This window comes from Lagopus muta, chromosome 13 (genome assembly GCF_023343835.1).
Source record: "Lagopus muta isolate bLagMut1 chromosome 13, bLagMut1 primary, whole genome shotgun sequence".
Classification (NCBI taxonomy): domain Eukaryota; kingdom Metazoa; phylum Chordata; class Aves; order Galliformes; family Phasianidae; genus Lagopus; species Lagopus muta.
The window spans coordinates 13524494-13547510 of NC_064445.1; the positions used below are offsets into that span (position 1 = coordinate 13524494).

General features: G+C 41.0%; 1 protein-coding gene across 3 annotated transcripts in view; it reads right to left on the bottom strand.

The window, feature by feature from the left end:
* TMEM164 (transmembrane protein 164) overlaps window positions 1-19986 on the bottom strand; it is a 45768-nt gene extending 25782 nt beyond the window's left edge. The window contains exons 1-4 of one of the 3 annotated variants that reach the window (XM_048959236.1): window positions 19965-19986; window positions 15315-15852; window positions 1609-1658; window positions 210-276 (exon numbers count right to left, since the gene is read on the bottom strand). In XM_048959236.1, coding sequence (XP_048815193.1) covers window positions 210-276; window positions 1609-1658; window positions 15315-15779 — 582 coding nt within the window. In that variant the 5' untranslated portion in view covers window positions 15780-15852; window positions 19965-19986. Of the gene's footprint in view, window positions 1-209; window positions 277-1608; window positions 1659-15314; window positions 15913-15932; window positions 16167-19964 lie in introns of those variants that run through there. The other 2 variants (XM_048959234.1, XM_048959235.1) reach the window with 2 other exon arrangements.
* Between the last annotated feature and the right edge of the window lie 3031 nt (window positions 19987-23017).

Consider the following 23017-nt stretch of genomic DNA (forward strand, 5'->3'; position numbering starts at 1 on the left):
GCACCTAGGATAAAGCAGTGTTAACTCCCCACACTGATTTATAAACATAATCACAAAAATTCCAGGATTGGAATTTTGGTTTCATCACAGAGGTTTGTACCAGGAATCTACAGCCTGGTAACATGAACTACATACAGTAAAATGAACCAAAGGTGAAAAAACTTCTAGAAATAAATTAGGGAGCAAAAGGAAAGATACAGTACACTCACCAGGCGCGTATTAACGACAGGAAACAGCAATGCCAAGAGAGCCCCATTCAGCATATGCATCTGCAACCTTAGAAAAGAGGAAGTGGTGTTTTCAGACTGGAAATGAAATGCAGTATTTTCACTTTTTATGTAATATCTCTTCAATAAAAAGCAGTCAGTGATTTGAGAAAATTTGAATAAAGCCACAGTTAAATGCAATAACGAGGACAAAGCCTGTCTTTAAATACACATTTAAATACTTTCCTAAGTAGGACTGCTTTCTGTAATGAGCTTTGGATTCCTAGAAGGCCTGGGCTGCCCATTTGTGTTAATCCAGATCATAATATAGGTTGTTAAATGCTTGGAATTTTGCTGTTTATTTATCTTTCAGAGCTTGAAAGAGTATATTTGATAAGGTTTTACTCCTGCACATCTTTACGTGTTTTTTTGAAGTGCACAACTTCAAAAGTAATACAAACCCCAAATTGTTCTTCAAATGTCATTTGTATATGAGAGTGTCAAAAACCAAAAAGATCAGCTGTGAGAAGCAGCAAGTGGCCACTGCTCTGCAACCAGTCTTTTGGAAGCGAGTAGGAAAACCCAGACACCAGGCGTATTTTGCACTCTCTGAGTTGAAGAGATACTATTACAGTATCCCTGCATTTGGCCTGCTCCCTGCCCCAATAAGGAACAGCAAGAACAAGTTGCAGCCACAGAGCAGCACTTCCAAAGCACTTTCATAAGGCAGACCCCCAGCATCACTTTTCCAGTCACTGCATATGCGAGGACAAGAAAGAGCAGAGTGAATTGCCATAGTGGCAACCACAGGTCTTCTTGATTACCTTTCTGTCTGAGAAACACCACCACCCTCCCCACACTCCAACTAGTTGTTCCCCATGACTACTTACTGGGCTCTTCCTGCACACTGGAAACCCTTACCGTTTCAAAAATTAGTAACAATATGTTCTAAAATACTGCTTATCTTTGGAAAAAAATACTCAAAATCAGCAAGGATTTGCTTTAGTTAATGTTCTTTTTAAAACTGAACACACATTGCGTATGTACAGTGCTCAATGAAGACCAAACACTAATTTTTGGTGAGGACAATCAAAAGGTACGAGGCACATAAAATTAAGTAAGCAAGCACACATTAGTCTGTGGAAGGAGGAGTGTAGTTTCAGCTGTTACTGAGCTAAGGTATATTGCTAGTGAGACCAAAACCATCAGGACAAAAGAACCACAGCTATGTGGCTGTGCAGTCAGTTTAAGCCATTACCTTTCTGAAGTACCATTTTTCAGTCTGACAGATATGCCTTTCCTACTGAATATATATCTTAATATTTTATTACTTAAACCTGTGATTAATTTCTAAAATACATCATGCAAAGTAAACAGAAATGTAGTAAACAGGAGGCATTACCTGAAGAGAATCATTGCAGCCCGACATGGAGGGCAAGCAAGAAGGAAAATCTGAAACATCAGAAAGAAATTGAAGTTAATGATGTGATCTTTTAGACTCCATTATCAATACCTTTCCTTCCAAGCTCTGGACGCAACAACCCATTTCTAACCAGAAGAACTGTTTTACAGTAAAGATGGAAAAGACTAAAAAACATTAACAAATTCAAAGGCTTACACATTTTTATGTAAATTCACATTTTCTAGGTGTAAAAGCATTACACAGTACAAGTAGCATCTAGGGTTGAACTTCTGCCGATGTCCATCTGATATCGTTGCTTTAAAAACTAAACAAAAACAGTCTTTCCAAGGCCTCACGTAAAGCAGAATACTGTGCTATCAACCACTCAGTTCTCAGTCATCACAGTCCTCTCAAAGGCCTCACTGTGCTGGTGACCAAGTGCTTACACTGACAGGCCTTCCTCAGCAGTGTAGGTGCCAGCTCCTGGAGCTTTAAAATGAGATGGTTCTATAAAAGCCTCTTAGTGCTTCCCACAATAAGGCTATCACAGTATTTGTTACACAGATAAGCTTAGCAGTCATCTTTAAACATGCCCACTGCGTTACTCAGGAGAATATTTTCAAAGTTCTGCAAGCACGTTGCCAACTATTAGCCACCCACTTCACAAGTCCAAGAATAAGACAATACAACTGGAGAATATTATATTTGTCTTTCTTTGCGTATCACACTCCTACCATAAATAGGATCTGATTGAAATCATTATGTAGTAAACGACTGTTGCAACTATGCCCCATATAAATTCAGAAGATAATCACCATCCTTTGATACTGCTATCTAACATCTCTCACGGTGAGTTAAAGCACTTCATATCAGCAAGTCTTTAGATATGAAGAGATGACAGAAGTAGGTGCTTGGTGATAACTATATTGTATGCTACTGAAAATAAGAGAATTCCTACGCAGTTTGTGTAGGAATTCTACTCCCCGAATCTACTACCCGAAATCTATTCCCCGAAAATGAAAATATTTCAGCAAATAAAGGGAATTGTGATTTTTATTGCTGTTGCCAAAATAAATTCACAATAGATCAATTCCCTGCCAACATACCAAATTATCATTAAACCACTGCAAAGTGAGAACATTTGGAGAACGTGTCTGTTTTCCGGGCAGCTCACCGGACTTCCTCTCAAGTGCTGCAGGACATATCTGTGCACATACAGACACATTCAACTACTGCCAAGCACCTCCCTGCTGCAGCAACTGCAGAAGAGCCAATGCCAGGTGATACTATTGATCCCATGGTTCTAAGCAGGCTTTACTGTCCTTACCAAACAGTGAAAAGTAAAAGAATTCTGAATATTTTATTTCCAGTTCAGCTTAATACACAGGCATTTCATTTTCAATTTAGTTATCAGTTTTTCAAGTTTTCAGTTCAGCTATCCTATGACTTCCTTAAGCTCCTAAGTCTGACAGACAGATGCGGCTTTTGAAACATTGTTCATTCACAGCAACATGGAAAATATTCTGCTCTTTCAGTATAAAATGGATTTTCTTATCTTCCATCTTAAAAAAAAAAAAAAAAAAGCAGGTTCCTCTTTTCTCTGTACGCACAAAATAAGAGAAACAGGAGTGTGTCTTAATCATACCACTCACTTCCTTTCCTGACACCACGCAGAGTGCTCCAAGTACCAGCCCTGCATGCTGCCTACTGGCTGAGTATCACCACAGAGGATCAACAGTGACTAATATTAAGGATTATGGCACTGTTACACATGTTGAGATGAACATCTATAACTCCCATGAAGACCAACAGAGAAGAGTAACAGATTCACAGCTACTCGTTTCCAGGTCAGCTCCGCTGTAAGAAACAGTTTTGAGAACTAATGAGGCAAAACAAGCATTTAATATTTCCAACCATGCAACTCCCTTGGTTGGGGGAATCTTTCAGAAAACATGTTTGAGGGCAATAGAGAAAGCTAGAACGTTTATGTTCAAACTTTGCAGTAACAGAAGAGATCTTCAAATGTTTCAGTGCCAGCAAATTAAGACGTAAGTACTTTCCCATGATAAATCAACCTCATAACCTGTTAAAAGCGACTCTTCACAAGAAACATTTGTATTTGATTTTTAAAGAACTGTGCCACTGAGTAGATTTAAACATCATAAAACACATTTCTGTGAGTTCAGCTCACAGAGTAATTAATGGCCTGAAAATAATCAAGCAGACAAGCTCTAACACAAGTGTTCACATCTTCATCCCAAAATCATACTACATTTCTCTCTCATACTACAAATAAAATCCTTTGCTTGTGGGGAAAAAAAACAGCAGTGTTTTGAACACCGAACAACATCATATCAAATTAGTGCATCACTGTGAAGAATTCCCAGCCTCTGCTTCCCTGCTGGCACTCCCCAGGATTTACACACACAGCCCATCACAGATGTTGCCCCACCTCCTCACTGGGGAAAAGCAAGCTCTAAAGTACCCCTCCTTTGTGTTACATGTCATACAATAAATTCAGGGCACAGTTCTGACTGCTCCAGTCCACTCTGACCTCTTTCTCCAAAAAGCACAGAGATGACAAGCATGACCAAAAGACTCTTCAACCTGTTAAAAAATGGGCAAACAAACCCTGTAGGATGTAATTAAGACAAAGAGAAGGTACAAAATCACGAGTAGCCTTGGAGAAACGTACAGGCCAGTCCTAGGAGGGCATAGCGCTGCGAGTAAGGACATTCAAGCCTTTTCCACCAGCACAGGACCAGAAGATTACCCAGGAATAAGCCATAAAGAAATTCACAATGCTGTTAGATTGGCAAACTGAGGTTTACTTCAACTTTAAGGATCATGATGAAAGTAGAAGTCAAAGTCGGAATAATTTCCAACTGCTCTGCCATAAATACCATTGTCCATCCCAATGGGAAATATTTCTAGCATGAGAAACTGCCTGGCCAGCACCCCCTGCACAAGCCCAAGTACAAAGGTCACACCATAACACATGACAGATCAGCAGGGCTGTTACCATTTAGAGACTGTAATGTACAGGATTGCTCTGCTTAACCGTTCCTTTACCAAGACAAAATCAGAAAGAAACTGACCTCATTACTAACTCAGAGATGGGTTGCAAATCCATCTATTCCATGTTCCCCTTCTTTGAACCATACTCTAAAAGAAAAAGTTCTAAGCAATATCTGTGGGATTAGGACAGACTGGAAAGTAGAAGGAAAAGGATGGTGCTTTTCTCCTGGAGCAGTAACTTTTCAATTCTAAAGCACACATGTGTGTGGAATTGTCATCAGGTATTCCACGGATTGCCAAGAAATACCCTGTTTAAGTTCCATGAATTTTAGAGAACACTTCTTTCTTAAATCTGATTGTATTGTTTATGTTGCCATAGCAAGCAGAAGAGCCTGTATGTAAAAAGCCTACTCTGAAGACTGTAAGGTCATAACTTTACTTCAGTGTACTGAGAAAGCTTCTTTAACTACTAGCATGATCGTGTGAAAGACCACAGATCTGACATATGCCTTGTTTCTACCTTCGCACAAAGGAACGCTGACCTGCAGCAAAATGTTTCTTCATCTGGTTATAGATAAAATGTTCTCTTCTTCAATGAGTGAATACAGCAAAGTCTACTAGGGCTCACTGCACCATTAAGTGATGTCAACAGTGAGACAGAAATATGCATAACAAATATTATCTTGTCTGATCAAAACTAACTGGAGGGACAAAAAGCAATTCAAAAGGTAGCAGTGGAAGAAAAGAACAAGTCACACCACTGGTAGCCAATGACAGGACACAAGGAGGTGGAACAGATCTTCACCAAGGAGGTTGAGACAGGAAACTGGGAAAGATTTCTTTACCATGAAGGTGGTAAAACACTGGGAAAGGCTTCCAAGAGAGGCAGCGATGCCCCACGCATGCCAGCATTCAGGTGGCATTTGGTCAGCATCCTCAGTAACATGCTGAACTTCTGCTTAGCCCTTTCTTATGTGCATTAAGGTAACACTCCCCACAGCTGAAGATATTTAAAGACATTTTAAAAGCTGAAGTACTTTTTAAAGGTAAGGCTAAGTATTTTTCAGTGTGAAAAAAAATTCGCCCCCCTTCCCCTCCAGAGGTGAAACATAAGACAAGGTACATTCAAAGCTGGATAATTTATGTAGAAGGCTTTAAACCCTAAAATTCATTTTTTAAACTAAGTTCAAAGCAATAATTCAATCATTTATCAGAAAGCAGCAGTAACAGCTCCATCATACAGCTTCCATTCAGTGCCCAGGTTCAGTTTAGACACTGACCGTTTGCGCACAAACCATCAATTAAGCACAAAACAGCAGTATCATTTAAAAGCCATCTGTTTGACTTCTAAAAGAAGTAACTTCAAAAAAAAAAAAAAAAACAAAAAAAAAACAAGCCAAGACTAACACTGGGTTAGTGTTACAGTGTTACTCTTCGAAAGTGCCAAATCTGAGGAGAGAAAGAAGATCAGAGGATCTTACATTCTCTTTGCTAACAGCAGCAATTTGAATTTGCTTAATATTTTAGAACAAAAGTACAGCTCTCCTACTGCAGCTTAATTGGTCCTGCAGAATGTTTTATTCAGCATTAAGAACACTCATAACTCAAAGCAACATTACTGGCAGATAATTCAGTAATACCACAGTAGGAGTCGCTCCTGTGGTCCGTGAGAAATACGAGCGTGGCAGCCCTTCCTTCCAGCCTCACAGTTCCACTGAGACAAAAGCAGCACACTGAACTATTTTCATCCTCTACTCTCCAATCCATTGTTTCCTAAATTAACTACGGCCCCTTGGACATCCTTGGTTAGCCTTCCATAGGTCTAGCTACTTTACTGACTGAACTCACCTTCTTTTACTGTCTGAGGTGAAAGATTTGTAGATTTCTCATGTTTTAGGGTTAATTAACACAGGACTAAGCTACTTCTATGGTGTGCAGTAGAATTAGTTATATTAGTTAGGATATCTTAGAAACTGGGATTTCAGAGAGAAGGTGTGACTGAGCTTATTTTCCTTCCTTGTTCTCTAATCAACATTTGCACCATCCCCTTGCTGGCAGTGGCTGACTTACTTCCTCCTCTGTTCCTAGCCTAACACAATTAGCAAAACCTGCAAAAGAAACTTATATGGGGGGAAAAGAACAAAAAGGCTGACAAAAGAAAGCAATATTCAGTTATTAACAAAAGTATTTCATATTGAATTTAGATTAATTTCTACTTATAACTTTTACTGACGCTGAGAGACCTCGTGAGGTTTCCCAGTAAGATATTCGTGTGGATATTGGTCTGTCTTCACTTTTGTTATTTTCTCCCCTGAGCATAACATTCCATATCCATAACATTCCATATCCATAACATTCCATATCCATAACATTCCATATCCATAACATTCCATATCCACTTCCTACAGTAGCAAAATTGATGTAATAGAGGCTTGCTCTACTCTTCCTCAACCCTCCAGTGCCAGAAGGACATCTGGAGCATTTTCTTGTGACATACAGTTATGTGCTGGATAGATGCAGCCCTTTCAAATTGAACACATAAAAGCAAATTGAATAATATTCCTGTTTTGGTTTTGTTTTTTTGTTTTTTGTTTCTTTAATTGCTATGGCATATTTTCAAAAAGATGACATTAAAGAATCAATGTCAAAAGATCAGGGAAGCCGAAAAATTACAAAAAAAAAAAAAAAAAAAAAAAAAAAAAAAGAAAGAAAAAAGAAAAAAAAAGAAAACTAAAAAAATCAAAGAATTAGAAACCTTAATTCATCCATGCATTAAGTCTCAGGTGTTCAGTGAACCCATCCTACAAACAGTATCTCCTCACCACCATTCCTCCCCATCTCTCCCAAATAACAACTGTACGTTTTCAATTCTGCCTGTTCCTTCCTTCACAAAATCCAAACAAAAAACATCCTATCTCACTGTATCACAAGAGTAGTTGAAAAATAAATTACTCATGTTCACGTGGGTGAAAAAAATCATAATTGCTACAAACAATTAGAATGTCCCACAAGAAAGTATTTTTAGCACACAACTTGAATGGCATAATGAATGTTTCTGGCTTTGATTTTTTGGCTGCACTGGAACATCTTCAGCCTCAGATAGTGAAGGTAAAACACCTGCTTTTCACACATGGAAAAGTTCAACTTCTCCCTGGTCTTCTGCAACACTGAACATAGATATAAGCCTTTGTTCAACTGAAGAAATGCAGTAAAAAAGTATGAATAGAAATGTTTTTCTCCCAGTACTCTGGGCTCACACCACAGAACCCTAGATGGAAAAAAATAGAAGCCATTAGCACCCCCACCAACACTTCCTGGTCAAACATCCTTAATTTGTTTCTCTTACTGGTAAGGCGGATTCTAATGGTCGATAAGGATTTCTCTGAACATCTTCCATAAATCATTTTTCACATTCATTACTCAAGACTTGAGAGGCACAGGCTAATATTCATGTGCATAGAGAGGCTTTACCAATGAGAAACCAAGCAAGAGTGCTTTCACTTCTTATATGTCAGAAGCTTCCAGAAAAAAGAGCACTTCAAGTTTGTGGGCTAATGCACAAGCAAGATGTCAGAAGGCTTCTACTTCTCCAAGAGGCAATTACCCAATGATTCTGTTACAGGTAACTAACCGGAAATTTGGAAATCATTTTTGATTGCACACAGAGGACAATACCAAGTGCATATCCTACGGTGAGAAGTATCTTTAAAAACATTGAGACAATTAATGTGCAATAGTTTTATTATTACAAAAGCTCATTTTCCTCAAAGAAACAGAAATACTAATACAATCCCATAAAAAGCTACAACATATAACAACATATTCCTGATAACATTCCTGGAAAATGCCATCGACTGCCAAAGCATTACACTAGAAGCTATTTACTTGGCAGTCTGAACAGATGTGAACCCTTACTATCTAAAGCCCTGAGGAAGTGTCACGAGAAACACGAGTCCTGTTACACATCCAGCAGGTTTCAAATTCATGGCACAGAACTTCCTCTGGGTGAACATCACCTCGGTTCAGGTTGCTGTACGTCATACAACTGCTGCAGTAAAGCTCACCATCTGCTACTACTGGAGCAAACACGTACAGCAGTGTGAGGGAAGCAGCAAAGGAGCATTTTGAAGAATGGAAGTCAGAAGATGAAGGTCAGCCCAATGCCTGGAACATTTACGGTATCCATACGGTCACTGCTGTTACTTCATTTACTCTACAACTCCACTGAAGTTCCTATAGGCATCAGACAGTGATTTCTGAAAGACCAGCTGAAGCTGCTAGCTAACAGTTGGCATGGAATGGTTTGTTAAACTGCAAATTAGGTAGAAATCCTAAAATGCATTATGCTTAATGGTGAAGCATTAAAGCACTGGACAGAACACTGAAACCATTCCCAAGAGCCTCGTTCTCCAAAGTAATTAAATAAGTAGATGACCTCATGCTGCTCAAACTAGATAACTTACACTGTGATTAACATTTGTATTAAATCTATGATCTTATGAAAACAACACTTGCCTAATTTCTCTAGTTTAGATAATAATCCCCACTGTAAATATTTAGGCTAACTTAAGCTTTTTCCATCTACAATTTCCAATTATGCAATCTCTACTTTTTAGAGAATCATATTACTTTATTTCTCCCCTTTTTATTCTTTTCTCCTAAGAATAAGGAGAAGAGTTAGCAAAGTATGCATTCTATCCTCAAACGCAGCAGGTATTTCTGAAGCCTAGCAGTTCAGTCTGCTATACAGCAGTGTGTTCAGTCTCCAACACACCAAATTCCTCAATTGGAATGCTCACTGCACCATGAGATAATGTCATGATCTGCACCACCTTGACTGAAGTAAAGCAGTGTGCATTTTCAGCTCAAGATATAGCATGTGCTGGCCAAATCTTGCCCAAGGAGCTAAACTGTAACCTCCTCAAAGACAGCAAACTGTGACTCATGGCCTGAAAGCATTTGCTGTTCTGTTTCCAGTTATTAAAAATATTTATATTATTTGTGAGTAAGAATCCTTGTCTTTCCTCATACCGATATTTCTCAATTCCTTTTTATACTAAACAAAAAATAAGCAAAGGAGTAAAGTAAACTATGTATGCAATGTTAAACTTATCATGGAAAAGCTTCTTTCCAGCTCAAGAAACTATGATATTCATTACAGCATCAATTAAAGCCTCTAAAATATTGTAACAACTAGAAATAATCAGTTACTGAAAGGGCAGATGAAACCACTCAAGCAGCCATGTCTTCTACTAACTGAATGCCAAACTATTAGTTCAGGAGCATCCAAGACCACACATAAAGGAATTGTTGATTTGCCTCATGACACATCACCTCATCCCTGTGCCCCTGAGCTGCCATCATCCTTCCAGAAGCAAAATACACCCATAGGCAAGAAATAAGACGTGCCAGCAAGAACTACTGCTGCTTTCAGTGCTTTAATTGTTTTTCCATCTGCCCTTTTTACCGCACACTGCAATGAATTTCCTTTCTAGGAATCAGCTTTAATAGGAGATATGAAAGAGTAATTTGAAATTACAGAAAGGCTTGTGCTGTGCAGATCTGAAAACCAAGCAGCACACTTCATAGTCTGGCATGTCAGTGAGCTGTGATTATGCCCATCTTCCACTTCAGTGATGGCTACCAGACAGCATTTAAGAGCCCAGAAAGGATTGCTTGCCTCACAACAGCAGCCTCACACTCCTCCTGAATGTACAGACTTGGGAAGAAACCACGCCATACTCCAAACACTTTGCCTTCACTTTCACAAGTCTTTGTTTTTATCTCTCTTAAGCCTTAAAATAACAAATTGAACTAAACCTCCGTTTTATCAGATCTCCTGAAACCTGATCCTGATTTCCAGAGTGCTTTAAAAATTGCATGTTCTGCAGGTTTTGTGTGTAAAAATACACACAAAAATTATATACATAGATGTACATATATTTTAAAGAGGAGAGTTTTAGAAATAGACATTTAGAGGTGCACACTTTGAAAAATGCATAAATTCATGGGAAACTTTGCCTTTGCTGTTTTACATCCGACACAAGGACTGTAATACATGCAGCAGCAGACAGAACTATTAATAATCTTCTCTTTGGAATACTACAATCCCTTAAGAACTGAACAACTCATTAAACCTCCACCTGGGGGCTGTTGCTTATGTTACCTAATAGCACCTGTTGGCTACAGTTTAGTGTCATTTCTATAAAAATCTCCACTATTTCTGTAATCGGTTTCAGGATATTAATGCCTCTTCAATTTTAATTCGAGCTTTTGAAGAAACAGAATATAGAAAACATACACAATCTAACTGGTCTCTTCCAGACATCGCAGAGCGTTAGGAGCAAGGCATACGAATGAAATCCACACTCACATGGCAGCCTGTCCTGCAGAGGACAGGAAGGATCCAGGTGACTAAGAAGCCAGAACTGGAAACAACGAACCCAGGATTTAGTATTTACTGAATTACAGGTGCACTTTGCACTGATTTTAGTTACATGAATATCAGCTCAAAAAATCACTGGGTGAAACTTGGCTCTGCATTATTTTAGGCTCATCTTTTCCTTCCAGCACACAAATGCCTGTCCTGAGCTGCCTAAAGAGCATTCAGTGTGCAATTGAAAGATATTACGGTAACTGAAAGAGATTATGGCAATCTATCAGCTGAAGACCTACCTGGAATAAATTATTCTGTAAGAACACTTGCAAACAGCCTTATAGAAAGCTTCTCCTGAAGCAAAACCAACCTAAATCTCATTTTATAGGTTGGTGTTAAGTCATCACTCTGAAGTCAGGCACTGGCATATTTACAACAAAGAAGTGGACAACTCAGAGCATACTAAGAGGACCAGCTGTACGTCTGCTGCTAACAAACCCCACAACTGGTGTATACAAATATTTTCCTACATCTTGTGCTCCAAATTCCTTGGTCACAATACAGACCAATTTCATCTCTGGGTTCTAGTTTATATTTGTCTTCATTTAGCTTTATCTGCCTGCATCTCCTGCTTGATGTCCTACGGGTTACCCAGAGATAACTCTATGCAATTTAGTTAAGTTACACTGATTGTGAGCAACAGCTGCAAAAGCCTCCTACACCAAATATCTAGAGATCAATAATGCAGTTATATGCTTTGGGATGAATCCTCCCTCTAGCACTGCTGAAGCAGAAACTTAAAAGATTTCCTTCACATCTCTAAATTCAATGCAATAAATGGTTCCTAAAATACTTTAAACAACCGATGTCTTGAGAAAGTAACACAGCCTGCTAAACACATGCTGGATTTTTCCTGCTGTGCAAGGAAAAAAGAGTTCACAGCACCCCAGGGGACTTCACTTTTAAGAAAAGAAAACCCCCTACAGCTTCTCTGTTAGTACAGCTTCTATGCTGGATTTGCAGCAGTGGCACTGATTCAGTCATACCCCCATATGTACTCAGTCCTGAAATGAGCACAAATTCAGAATTCCTTCAAAAACCTTTCCCCCTTTATTGCACCGTGTGCTGTCATTCTGCACCAAAACACCCCCAGCCCCACAGCAGAAACAGCACATTAAACAAACATTTTCTATTTCACTTTTTGCTTAAAATGGATATAAACTTTAAAAATTCATTGATTTCTCATTGATGCTGCACTTACAATACTGGTGAAAAAAACAACACTGTTTCTAAGCTAAGCAAGACACCAAAAGCTATCATTGGGCTGGAAATCAGCAGCAGTGTTTGCATATTATCCAAATAGTGGCATGATGGCAACAAATTCAATCCCATAACCAGGACAACTGCTTCAGCAATTAAATACATTCATTCAACCAACGCTCCATCCTAACAGTAAGACATGTAAACTGGTTTTTCTGCTTATGAAAAAGATTTGATATGAACACAGGTCGGTGTGATAAGCAGAAATTAGACACCTGATCTAAACAGACTCATTAGTAGAGCACGGTAGCCATTATACGACACAGTTCTGTCTGCTCAAATGCACCACATGTATAATTCCCACTTCATTTCGTCATTTCATTTCAGCCTTAGGTCTTTCAAAAGCAGAAGCCTTATGCAGATCAAGTCTGAAGGACAACTTCCAGTTCCAAATATTTTTTGGCACAGAGCCCAGAGCTTTTGCTGCTGAGAAGAAACAGCCTCACATGAAGAAAACAGAAACTGAGTGGATGAAGAGAACTTTACAAACAACCACTTCTGGCTTCCCTCTGACAGGACTGCAAATGCTATAGCATGCTTCAACTCTTCACCTCCTACCTTGTTCATCCTCACATTCCGGCCCTGCAGCTGCATAATGTACAAGATGCTGTAAGAACAGTAATGCGAGATAAATGACATTTTCATATATTTCATCTTGCCAACCTATTGCTGTCAGCAAGGTCAAGCCAGAAGAACACTTTCAAGATTCTACCTACTGTGTATTATTTTCCTGCTGACGGAGGTCAACTATCATTGTTTATAAGTTGTTTTCTCTGCTGAAAGTGTCCATTCTGCAGCTATATTATTTCCCTACTTTAAGCCCAGGCCCATTTCTAACACATCTGTTTGAGGATGAAGGGGCATTGCTTCTGAAGTTTGCTGACATATCCTTGTTCTCAATTTCACAAAGTGCAGTAACACCATTTCTAGTGAGTAATCAGCACAGGATAAGAAAGAAGGTACCACAACTGCTCTGATAGATTAAGAATTGTCCAAGTCTGACTACAGAGGTTAACTCTCTACCTCTGAGGGTAGGCATGAAGAAGTGAGCTAAACAATGTCACCCCCAATTTACCTGTAAGCACTAATTTTTCAAGGAATGGTTTGGGTTGGAAGGGAGCTTTAGAAGCATTTAATTCCAATCCCTCTGCTATAGGCAGGAACACCATCCACCAAACCTGGTTTCTCAAAGCTCCATCCACCTTGAACGCCTTCAGGGTGAGAGCACCCATAACACAATTGGACAACCTGTCCCAGTGTCTCACCACCCTTACAGTAAAGAACTTCTTCCTAATATCTCAACTAAATCTACTCTCTTCCAGTTTAAAGCCATTTCCCCTCATCCTGTCACTACCTGCCCTAATAAAAACTCCTTTTCCAGCTTTCCTGTAGGCCCCCTTCAGGTACTGGCAGGCCCTATAAGGTCCTCCCCGAGCCTTCTCTTCTCCAGGCTGAACAGCCCCAGCTCTCTCAGCCTGTCCTCACAGGAGAGGTGCTCCAGCCCTCTGATCATCTTCGTGGCCCCCTGGACCCGCTCCAGCAGCTCCATGGCCTTCCTGTTCTGGGGGGCCCAGAATTGGATGCAGTATTCCAGATGGGTCTCATGAGAGGGCAGCAGATGGGCAAAATCACCTCCCTCGTTCTGATGGCTACTTCTTGTTAATACCATAGTGAAATCATAAAACAACATTATAATACTGTATCAAGAGAACAAAGTATTCAAATCATAATGCTAAAATGTCATCATCATCATCTCAGAGAATTAACAGGAAACATTCCAGTAAATAGAGAGTGTTGCCAAGCAATGGAATGCGGCTATATTGTTTTATTTTTCCATTATTTGTACAGCTCTTGGAAACCTTCTGTTTTCCACTTCCTTACCAATACTAATTGATTGTGCAACAACTGTTACAACTTTATGGAAAGCATTTCTACTATGGTGTAAAATACTGACCTAGCACTGCCTCACAGCTTAGGAATTCACATAACCTACTAATTAAATTCTGGAACAGGAACTTAGTTTCTGTAGATGTCCCAATTATTGCTGTAAAAGCCTGTGTGACCTCTGTTGAAAGGATCCTCTTCACCCCCAGACCTCTAGTACTATCAGATACTATTTGCAAACAGAAAAGGAATGGTATTGATCCAATTTGTTATTTCTGTCTTTTTAAACCATAACAGCTTTAAAAAAAAAAAAAAAAAAAAAAAACTTCCATATAATCTTCTATTTGTTGTTGAGTTCAAACGTTGTAAGTTACCTACCCAATGTTGATGGTAGAGAATTAGCAAAATTAGTACAAGGATTATTTTGACAACCTCAGTGAGCTAAGTACATGCACAGAACTGTACACAAATAGTTTGTAAGCTTCAGATATCACAGTTCACTCACTAATTATGAATGTCTCTATTAGTTTGACAACTACACATACTGTGCATTATCATCTACCAGCAACTAAGCCACAACCTGTTAGAGCACAGTTCACCCACAGGTATCAAGCCATCTCAGTTCATTCACCACCGTGTAGAAGACAAGGATAACACCTGTTATCCTCACGCATGATCCTCACCTGCATGATCATCACGCAGCTTTTAAAATTAGAAAAGCAAAACAAGATTGTCACCAAAAAACAACTAAAGTTTTGCAACTTTAACAACTTCACAAAACACATTTGCACCCCTTGCAAAAAAGCGCTGTGTAAATCACACAGGCTCTTGAGCAGTAACCTTGTTTTTAATCAAATCTGGCACAAGTTATCCCACTGCAGCTGGTGGGAACAACATTTTCTGGTGACAAAAAAGCCTTTTCATCCACGGCGCTAGACATTGACGTTTGCTGCAGTTTCACCCTTTTCCTTCCCCACGTTCAGTTCAGCCGAGTAAAGCCAAGCTCTAAACCGTTTGTACGAACCCTCGCTATTCGAACCTCCGCTACGAAGGTGCGAACCTTCACAGACCGACCGCCTCGCCAGCACAAAGCCAAAGCGAGCCTCACCTGCACGGCGGTGACCACGTGGCAGGGGTTCAGCAGGTAGATGACCGTCCTGGTGGCGAACTTGAAGCCCACCTCCAGCCCGAAGACGAGGCATAGCGCCACGAGCAGCAGGTTCTTGCCCAGGCTCTCCGTCTTGGCGCGGTGCTGCTGCAGCAGGTGCCCCTCCAGCTCCCCGCGGTTCAGCTGCCGCAGCTTGCGGAGCGCCACGAGGATCTCGGCGGCGCCCAGGCTGAGGAACACCAGGCTCTCCACGAAGCGCTGCCGCCCGGACAGGAAGGCCGCGCACTCCGGCCCTCCGTTGCCGGCGAAGCTGGGGTCCACCCCGCCATACAGCCAGTCCAGCAGGTTGCGGAGGCCGTACCGGGACATGGCGGGACGGCGCCGCTCCTCTTCGCCGTCGCTGTCCGGGCGCGGGTGGGAGCGGGTCGGAATCAACGCCGAGATGCCGTCGGGCCGGCGGAACATGAAACGCCGGGGGTCCCGCTTCCTCCCCGCGTCTCAGAGAAGAGCTCTCTCCCTTCCCTCGGGCGCCGGCAGCCTGCGAGGAAACGGACGGAGCGACGGATGAACGGAGCGGGCGAGCCTCAGCCCGGCACCGCCGCTAACGGCCGCCCCTACCTGCCCCGCGCCGCCTTCTCCTCACGCGCCTCGGCCCGCGCGCAGCCTCGCGCTCCCCGCAGCCGCCGCCCGCCCGTTCCCGCCGCGCGGCGCTGCCCGCGAGCCGGCCCCGTGCCCGGAGCCCCCGGCCTCGGTGAACGGCGGGAAGGAGGGAGCGGCGCTGAGCCCGAGCGGGCGGGCCGCTTCCCGCCGCCCTGCCGGCCCCTTCCCGGCGCCGTAGCATCACCCCACCGACGTGCCTGCCTCACGCCGAAAAATGGACGAGCCCCCCCGGATTGGCTGAGCGCGGCCGCCCGCCCCGCCCTCGCTCCGCCCCGCGCGCTCCCGCCTCCCGCCCGTCTCCCTCCGGCCAGGGCGAGTGCGGGTTACGAATATAACAGATGTAAACTGTTCGTGTGATCAAAACTGAGGGGATCGGGCAGGTGTACACTCAGTCCTAGCTATAGGACGAGAGGGAAGGTCCTCAAGTTACACCAGAGGTGGTTCGAGTTGACTATCAGGAAAACAATCATTCTCAGAAAGAACAGTGATATGCTGACAGGCTGCACAGGCAGGACACGGTCCCTGGGGCATCAAGAGTCAGTGTGGCACTGACAGCTGTAGTTATTGGTGGGAGCTGGGCAGCTGGGCTGGGTGATCGCAGAGGTCTTTTCCAACCTTAACGATTCTGTGCATCTTGTATATAAGCAAATAATGCAGTTACTTGCCAACACTTCATCACTGTAACCTGGTGATACAAAAGTGAGAACTGCACAAGGGAAATGGTGGCTTTGATTATGAGCAGCAGAACCCACCAGCACCATTTTGCTGTAGATAAGCATTCTGCACTCCTTTATCCATGACCCCCATTCCCTGGCTCTCCTCACACCACCCAGATGCCCTCAGAGCAGAGGGGCCCAGCAGCACAGCACCCAGCCAGCACTCTTATCAACACCTCCACACGCTGAGAACCCCCAGCAGCTCAAGACTGCCACACCAGCCAGTGCAGGTTTGAAATGAGAAGTGCACCCATAGGCCTGTCACTACTAGTCCAACAAAAGAGACGTGCTCACATCTTGATCCTCATCTCCCTTAGTCACATACCTAGGTTTCTTGCACCCACCCAGTTATGAGGAAAAGGATTGGTAGAGCATGACTGCAAGAGGTTCATTTCCTTGTGAACACAATCAAAAGAAATCCCTGCATCTGAAACAACACCACCTGACAATGCGTTGCTATCCTATTTATGGATCTTTTTCACCTATAGAGTGAGACAAGAAAGGCCCAGGAACAGCCCACAGGCACTGCACATGGTGACAGACTGGAAGAAACACAGACACCTGCACTTGTAGCTGCAGAAGTTGTTCTATTGTAAGTGTCTGAGGGATGGACACATTCCAGGTTGTTCATGGCAGCAAACAACCCAGCTGGTAAGCTTCATGGGACAAATACCCTGTGCTTATCTTTGCAAGCAGCATTCCTGTGTTTTGCAAATAGAGGAATAAAAGAACTGCCCAGCCCAGTTGCTTGTGTGGACATCCTACAATTGTAAGCAGACACTGTGCAGTAAAAGATGCCATAATACAAGTATTATATGAGTATATTTAATACATAATACATTGTTTATGTTGTGTACTTCACTCAACACAAGTAACTGAAGGAAGAAAATTATAATCATAGTCAAATATATAATCAAATAAGAACCAGGTGAAATGTATGCAAGTGTTCACTTAAACACTTTCTCAGTTTATCATCATTTAAATAACATTATTAGTATCACTGTGTTAAAAATCCTAGGAAAAGCTCTTAAAGAAGACCGTAGATCTTAATCTGAGCTTTGAGTTAGAGGACCTATAAAAACAAGAAAGTGAAATTGCAAGGGATGGTATAGCCTCTTTCAAAATTGAATAAGTGAAAACTTAACAGCAGTGCCAAATAACCCATGTTTATTATAAAACATAGAATTGTTATAAAGTCTTTTGCAAGGACAGTTTATTACTGTATGGATTATTTCTACCTAAATATACTGGTGGGTTTCAGTTAAAATGTGTAGTTAGCAAGGCAGTGCTCTCCCAGAATTTCATTATCATTTAAATGGTAAAGAAAATCAAAGCAATCAGTGCCTTTGTTGCATCAAACTTCCAAACCAGATCACCCACAAGCAGATAGTGAGAACAGGTAATGCCAAGAACAAAATGACTGCAGCCTGGAATAGAGAAAGAAAGGATTAAGAGCACTCAGAATACATGCTTTCAAATTGTCTGAGTCTAAAGAATATGATATAAGAATTCAATTATTTCTTTAACTATCAAGATGGATGAGATGCTAAGAAAAATAAAGAAAAACATCAGCAGCAACTATCACTTCCAGTTGTTCAAGGTGGTGGGAGGTAATGAGGGAAGGGGAAAAGCCAGTGCAATATAGATTGGTCAACCTAATCAACTTCAATCCCCTCCTCCCCCCCAAGAAAATCCTAGGACAAATCATCTCACAAACTATTAGTGCATAGATGATAACCAGGGAACAACAGCAGTCAGCAAGGACTTGTCAAAAATAAATCACATCAGATAACTTGATTTTCTTTTTTCCCCTTCAGTAAGGAAAGGCCTTCTGCATGGGACAGAACACGCTGTCAGTTTGATCAGGTTTTTGACAGTTACATGATATTTTCATTAGTAAGTTTGAAGAATATTGTCTGGATAAATGTATTACAGGGTCTACACAAAACTGATTGGATCACAAGTGATAGTTCACTGTCAGAAGGAGAGCAATATCAGTGGGTTCCTAGAATCTGCCTTTGCACAGGTTCTGTTTGGTAATCTTATTAACAATGAAGATAATAGAATAGAGAACATTCTCATCAGTTTTGCATGTGCTACATAACTGAGTGTGACTTTTTTTTCCCCAATATTCCTGACCTTTGAAAATGATCATTAATAAACACAAGAAATTCAGAAGAAAAAAAAAAACAAAACAAGCTGAATCATAGTCCAACATGTGAAACTGGTACAAACCACAACTGCCTTTCTCCTCCCCATGCTACTCATTCTCTCTCACACTGCCCTATGCTGGCAAAAGCTTTTCCAGGGCTGTATGGTTGTTATGGAAGAAACTGGCATTACCATTTTAATCTCAAAGATGGTTGCAACCTGTAACCTGGATAGCTGCATCATTCCAGCTTTATTAAACCCTGTTTCCAGTGATGGATGAGGTGACCTCTCTAGATTTCTCCAGCCCTATTTTTCTGTGATTATCCACTCATTAAAAAGGAGCATCTCTGTTGCAAAACTGGGTATTCTGATATGATCAGTGCTCTTTTACAACAGCACAGAATTGTTAATTCACATTCAGGCTGTGATTCGCTGTGAAGTCAAGAGATCTGGGCTCTCCAGTTCTGATCTGCTGGGTGGCTTACACACAGTTCCTTCATTATCTTTGTTTCAACTTCTCTCAAAAGCACTCTGAACTCTGTGAATAAGGATTGAGTAGTATTGACAGATCACTAAGCACTTGCTCTCTTCTGTTAGTTAACCACATCTTCTCTTCCTTTCACTAAGTAATTTATGATCTCTTTAAGATCCATTGTAAACATATATAACTCATATGTCAATACAAGAGGTTCTCTAAAAGTAATAAATTCCTGTAACTAAAGTGTTCGGACAAGAGCCGAGACTTTTTCTTTTATCTTATGTTAGATTTATTTTCCTGTCTGTGATGTCTTAAAATGGTGGAATCCACCATCAGGAGATGAAGAAATGCTGAGGCCTCAAGCTCAAAGGTCAGCCACCCAGAACAGCATTACATAGACCCTCTGCAAGCACACCATCTGCCTGGGAGCTCCAACTAAGCTCTGCCCTGGTCCCAGGGAATTTATTCATGAAGAATAAAGCAATTATATTATGTTGAGATCACACAGGAGATCCATGGCAGCTGTAACACAATGGCATACATAGCAATAACAGCGCAGTAGCAAAGTCCTAGGCTACTGCAGGTGAGGATATGCTCAAATATGGACACACAAAGGGGGGAGGAAGAGAAAGCAAAGCTGTTTACCCTTAGAAGGCCTCAGGTAAGCAGGTATCTCCAGCAAGATACCCTTATCTCCACTGCCAACCCTTAAATGAGGTCTGGGAAGTGATGGATCCTGGCTCCAGCCCTTCCAATCACTCAGGTACATTGCATGCACCTGAGCTCCCCTGGTTGGTCCTGCCTTCCCACCAGGTGCTCAATCACTGCTTCAATCTGTAACTAAGCAATTCCACTGCAGGAGACAAGAAAGAACTGAAAAACCTACATTTTATCTTCTTCCCTCTGCTCTTGTCTTCTCCCACCATTGTTAGACACTTCTTGGTTAGCCGTGAGTGATGCCAGCTTGCCAGGCTGACTGTGCATTGTGGAGAGAAAGGTTTGCTTTATTTCCTCAGCTTGTGGACTAACATTAATGTTGTTTTATGTGCCTGATCCGGGTAGTGAGAAGCGTGCCATATGTGAATTCCTACTCGTACAGTCACAGATAGTAGGAAGGAAATGAGAAATGCCTACTTAAAACAGAAAGCAAAGAGGCCATGTGGATTGAAGGAAAAAAGCAGGAACGGGGACAAATTTTGCACAGCATTGTTAGCTGCCAGTTAAAGTACTGCAGTTTGTTTACTCAGATTTTTAATCAAACAATATGAATACAGCATGCAGGATCTTTGATCTGATGATCTTTGGAGATGCAAGTGGTGCCTCAGTCACATATTTATCCTTCTCATCTGCTTATAACGGAAGTTGGGTTGAGTCTGCTTGTTAATCTGTCATTCCTTGTATGAAGAATAGCACTTGGCACAGTGTTGCAATCTGAAGGATGCTTTGAGCACTTAGGATGAGACTTGGAATAGCCACAGAGTAGCAGTTGCAGACTGGCACATGAATACATGCAAGTCCTGCGCACAGAAAGCAACAAATTTCTATTGCTTAGACTTGTAAACCAGAAGGCTTGTTCCTGTACAAAGTAGAATCTGAGGCTTTGGCTTTCCAGTGGCACTCTATCTCTTTTCACCCAGTCTTTTTGCTGTATTCTTTGCTGCACAAATGAGATCAAATGTGCATTTCTTTCACAAATCTGGAAAACTGTTTCCCTACTCCAAATAAAAGCATATGCACATACATGCTTCTTCTTTCCAATGCTGTTTTCATTATTAGCTTGGCTGTGATATACCTACCTGAGATCTACTGAGTCCTGAAATATTTTTGCAGTCTTAAGAAAATTCTTTTCCTTTTTTCCACCTTTCAAAAAGGAATCAGAATAATGATCAACTGCAGAAGCAGTGCAATCTGCACCGACCATGGGAAATGCTGCTCACTTAGTTCTTTCATTTTATTGACTATGAACAAGGGAAGTAGACTGATCAATTTGGATTCTTATTGTTAGACAACTTTATTGTACTTCAGTGGCAGGGCTAGAGAATCTTAATTCTTCTCTTCAAAGATGTTTAGGTTAGGAAAAATACCTAACATGGAGCATTCCTTTCACTGTTAGTTTTCATAAATGTATTTCTCCTGGTTCATGCTTGATCTGAGCATGCTAACAGTTCTGAAGTAGGTCTCTACCCTTAGTTTTCAGAATAACTGTTGGTATTTAATTCTCAAGTTGTGGCAAAAAAATAAGCACTCACCCTCGTAGGGCACAAGAACAAGATGCCTCTCAACATGAGCGAAACATTCAAGAGTTAGTAATTAGATTGTCATTAATCTACAGACTAAATATTCTGCCCCCAAACAGAGATGCTTATAGACATTACACTCTTTTAAAGATGAATTACTGACAGTTCACACTTCTAACGCTATATTTGCAACTGGAAGTGACTACAGGAAAGCTACCTGGAAAGGTAAGAAAGTCTGACAAGCCAGTGAGTACAGTGGTGTTTTTTCCCCCTTTTCTTTCTTTTATTGTTGTTACTGATGTTTTTCCTTGCTAAAGTGTACTTTAATAGCAATACTACCATTTGTTATTCTGAATTCCCTCTGTTGAGTCAGTTCCATGCAGATATTATTTATGAATTTGAATAAAGGCTTGTTGAAGTGTAATTGTTTATTTCCTCTCAAGGAATTTTCTTCTGGGAAAGATGAAAGCCTGCATCACTTATCATATCTCTCCTTGTCAGCTAATTTAGCTAGAACATATGCTAGACAATACAGAAAAATAGTACATGTCAACTTGAAACATTTAAAATCAAAGCTTAAAAAGATTTCATATCTTCCTTTACACAAAAAGCTGCAATATTAATAGGCACAAAACTTGGTTGGATGCAAAAGCAGGCAGAAATGAAGAAAAACCTTTAATGTGAGAGACTAACAAGACTAACGTTTAACATTTAAGACTACATTTAAATTACTCTACCCACGTGGAAGTTAACAGGTGAAACTGTACTGTCACTAGCTGGTTGCAGATCCTCTGAGAAATGGCGTCATGTTCCTCTGTAGGCTTGTGTGTTAAATGAGTAAAGGAATGCTCTGAAGATGTGGAGTTTAGGAGAAAAATATTTTTGTTAAGATGAATATGAAAAGAAAGAATCTCATCTAAAAGAAAATCAATGTTTCCGTCCAGTTATGAGCATTCCTCTCAAGCTTGAAGTACCTTCAGAACTAACAGAAGGAACAATTCACCTTTTCATACACTGGAAACTAAACATTTTATGCCTGAAGTGCTCAATGACATCGCCCCCATGTTTATGTCCTGTGTTGTTTAGCTATTTTTCAGTTCTCAAGGCATTTGCTCTATTATATGTCCTGAGCCAGCACCATATTATTGCTAAGTACAACAAAAGGCATTTCACAAACAACAACACAAACTATTTTTCTTGGAAACAGCCTCAACAGCACTTTTCTCCCTGTTTCCTTCCAAGTCAAAACATGATGCTGTTAACATAATGCACACTTACACTTATCCACAACAGTTCAATAACCCACCAGCATTAAGCCAGTCTTTCAACAAACCACACTCAAATAGAAGGGGATCTCTGGGACTCCTCCTATAGGCAGCCCTCAAGATGCTTCTCAAGCTGATGTCTCAGGGAATAAAATGAAGTCAGAGAATCAAATCAGCTGACTGCCATAATAGTGTT